General features: G+C 39.2%; 1 protein-coding gene across 1 annotated transcript in view; it reads left to right on the top strand.

Annotated features, from left to right (window-relative positions):
• LOC106873700 (calcipressin-2) overlaps window positions 1-2,696 on the top strand; it is a 109,709-nt gene extending 107,013 nt beyond the window's left edge. Inside the window, exon 4 of the mRNA XM_014921173.2 lies at window positions 1,922-2,696. Coding sequence (XP_014776659.1) covers window positions 1,922-2,058 — 137 coding nt within the window. The 3' untranslated portion in view covers window positions 2,059-2,696. The remainder of the gene's footprint in view (window positions 1-1,921) is intronic.
• The last annotated feature ends 696 nt before the right edge of the window (window positions 2,697-3,392 follow it).

The following is a 3,392-nucleotide window of genomic DNA, read 5'->3' on the forward strand; positions in this document are numbered from 1 at the left end:
GCAGGGTTTTTATATCCTCAACAAAAAGTATTTGATTTTTGCTCTATAAAGAGATCATCATCATCATCATCATTTAACGTCCGCTTTCCATGCTGGCATGGGTTGGACGGTTCGACTGAGGTCTGGAAAGCCAGGAGGCTGCACCAGGCTCCAATCTGATCTGGCAAAGTTTCTACAGCTGGATGCCCTTCCTAACACCAACCACTCCAAAAGTGTAGTGGGTGCTTTTACTTGCCACCAGTACAAGGGCCAGTCAGGCGGTTCTGGCAATGACCACGCTCAAAAGGTGTTTTTTTTTACATGCCACCTGCACAGGAGCCAGTCCGGTGGCACTGGCAACAACCACGCTCAAATGTCGTTCTTCACGTGCCACCAGCACATGTACCAGTAAGGCAACGCTAGTAATGATCACGCTCGAATAGTGCTTTTTACATGCCATTGGCATGGGAGCCAATCCATGGCCCTGGAACGATCACACTTGGTTGTGCTTTTAACGTTCCACTGGCATGAGTGCCAATCAGGTGGTACTGTCATCAGCCATGTCAGCGATTTTGATTTGATTTCACTTGCCTCAATAGGTCTTAACAAGCAAAGTTTATTGTCCAATGAATGAGGGGTACTCATAAAGGGGCTGCTTACACCCACTGGCATAGGCCACGGGCTATGGCTATGGATATTTGATGGAATATGGGGAAAATTTTTCTAATCTGAACAAGTGCCACTGGGGGTTTCTTTGCATAAGGAGAGTTTTTTTCCAAAGCTGTGGAATAAAATTGCATTCTGCAGTTAATGGTAATAAAATGTGGAGTGGATATATTAGTTTTCCACATTGAAAAGGTGAAGAGGGAGCCTGATGCAGACCCCACAAGATCCATCAGATCAATGTCATTAGTAATGAGATTATTTTTTTGTTTGCTGATAAACTGTGAGGAAAATGTGTCAAGGGGAGGCTTTTTTTTACTCTGGGAAGAAAGGATTAAGTAAAGTGTTTAAGGAGTTTGGGATGTGAGATAATAGACTTAGAGGTTTGTCATGTGCCCTAAGACCCGAGGCCAGACGTTTTAGCATTCAGTTTATTCTGTCAAAAGTAACGTTTATTTATCATGCATTATCTTATAGCTTTGAGATTACAATGATGCGATTGTCGGACATTGTAGAGTGGGTGTAAGAGACCAGGTTTGCCTAGTCTGGACATTATACAAGCAGAAATTTTGACCAGATGTGGCTGGTTTAAACACCAAAGGGTTAATCAGGTTTCCATGGTGTATGAGTGACTTAGATTGCAACACTCATCCCCTGGATGTGATGCCAGTCTATCATAGGGTTAATGAGGAGACAATGGGGATGAAAAAAAAGGGAAAAGGTAGGTATGTATGTAAAAATGAAGGTTGGCCTGGACAAAGTTGATGTACAACTTGCTAGCTTAGAAGAGCAAGGTCTGCTGTTGTCCTCACAAAACAGATACCCAGGGTCTTGTTGGGTCAATTGGTTGGTGGTGTGAAGCTTTGGTAATCAGACAAATTGATGGTTTTGTGGAATAAAGGTATACTTGTGCTATAAACATCTTACAGTTCTATATTTAAGAGGTGAAGAATTATGTACATTAATTACATTTGACAGGGCATATGGCATAATGGTTAAGAGCACGGGCTACTAACCCCAAGATTCTGAGTTCGATTCCAAGCAGTGACCTGAATAATAATAACATTGAAAAATACCTTAGGAATAAGAACCCAGGTTCAAAATTTCCCCAAGATACCTGATGAAGGCTGGAGGGTATATCAGCCGAAACGTTCTGTTAACAACAAACAAGATGAGGACAAATATCTGTCAAGTGTAAATAATGTAAATACTTGTACTATAAACATGTTGTTTGTCTTCAGAGTCTCTTTCTTTCAACTCTCTTGTTTCTCTTCAACAGGGGAAGCCCACGAACTCCATCCACCAACAGAGAATCAACCAGGTATTGTCGTCCATATTTGTGAGGAACCAGATGAATTCAAAGATTTAGCTAAACCGAAAATTGTTCAAACTATGTGTCCTGACAGAGTCAAATAAATGTGAAAATATTTAAAAATGAAAGAAAAAAAACGGTTTAAAATGCTCACCTTCCTCTCCTTGAACTGATTTTCTGTGTTTGTTGTAAAAACCCTGTTTCTCTCTCTCTCTCTCTTCATCCTCTCCACGTTATCTTTTTTTTCTCTCTCTCTCCTCACTTTTTATTAAAATGTTTCCTTTGTATTTCCTGTCCTTTTCTTTTATTCTCCTCGACACCCTCCTACGCTAAACCAATGTTATTAATTCCTGCTAATATTGCTAAGACATTGCTTGGACAGTATCTACCGTTTCCACAGAACAAATCTCCTTCTGCTTCCTTCTCTTCCTCGTCTTTCTAACAAACAACCAGAAATTCTTTCACTTCTACCAGCAATTGGATTGGACCAACCTTACTTTGCCACTGTCACCACCACCACCACCACCACCTTCACCAACACCAGCAGCCAGTAATCTCTTAGTATCCAACAATGCCTTTATGTAAAAGCACTGTCATGTTGATAATTTGTGGATTTATCTGTCTATTTTCCTCTTTCGACAAGGCACAACAAACTGTAAATTAAAATTCTATTTTAAATTTATTATTATGTTGTAACATTTATTATACACACAAATAATATATTAAATATAAATATACCTGACTGGATTTTTAACTCTGTTCATGAGCTTTGTCATTATGAGAATAAAATAGAGAAAGGTAATTAAATAGTTCCATGACATCGACATTTGTCATCTTGATGTGTGTGTATACATAGACCCCTGTTTAATTGAGGGTTTTTTTCCTTTTTTTTTTTTTTCCTTCTTTTCTTGTCTTGCAAGTAACATGGCAACCTCGCTAGAGAAAAGCACCCGGGATACTCAATAAAGTGGCTGGCACTAGGGAAGGGCATCCAGTGACAGAAACCATGCCAAAGCTGATGTCAGAGCTCACCTTGGCCCTTGTGGCTCAACAGATTCTGCCTAGGCACTCAACTCATAAAAGAAAGGAAAACAAATGATGATGATGATGATGGTGCTATTAAACCCACACATTTTTCATTTAATTTTAGCTTCTTTCTTCGCTGTCAAAAGTCATATATTCTACTGTTAAGATTGGTTAATGCCAAAAAGGTATTCAAAACTCCCACCATATATTTATACAGCATTGCTATAATATAGACAAATCAAACAAAGAACAAGTGAAGCAATGGATTTGAAAAAAGCGTTTTGTTTCCAGCCTCTTCAGAAATGAAGATGCTTAAACCTCTCTCTCTCTGTCTATAGTTCTCTGCACATGACAATAGCAATTGATGTTTTCTTTGGAAACTAAAGGGAAACTGAGCTAAACTAAGACTCAA

This window comes from Octopus bimaculoides, chromosome 2 (assembly GCF_001194135.2).
Source record: "Octopus bimaculoides isolate UCB-OBI-ISO-001 chromosome 2, ASM119413v2, whole genome shotgun sequence".
NCBI lineage: Eukaryota > Metazoa > Mollusca > Cephalopoda > Octopoda > Octopodidae > Octopus > Octopus bimaculoides.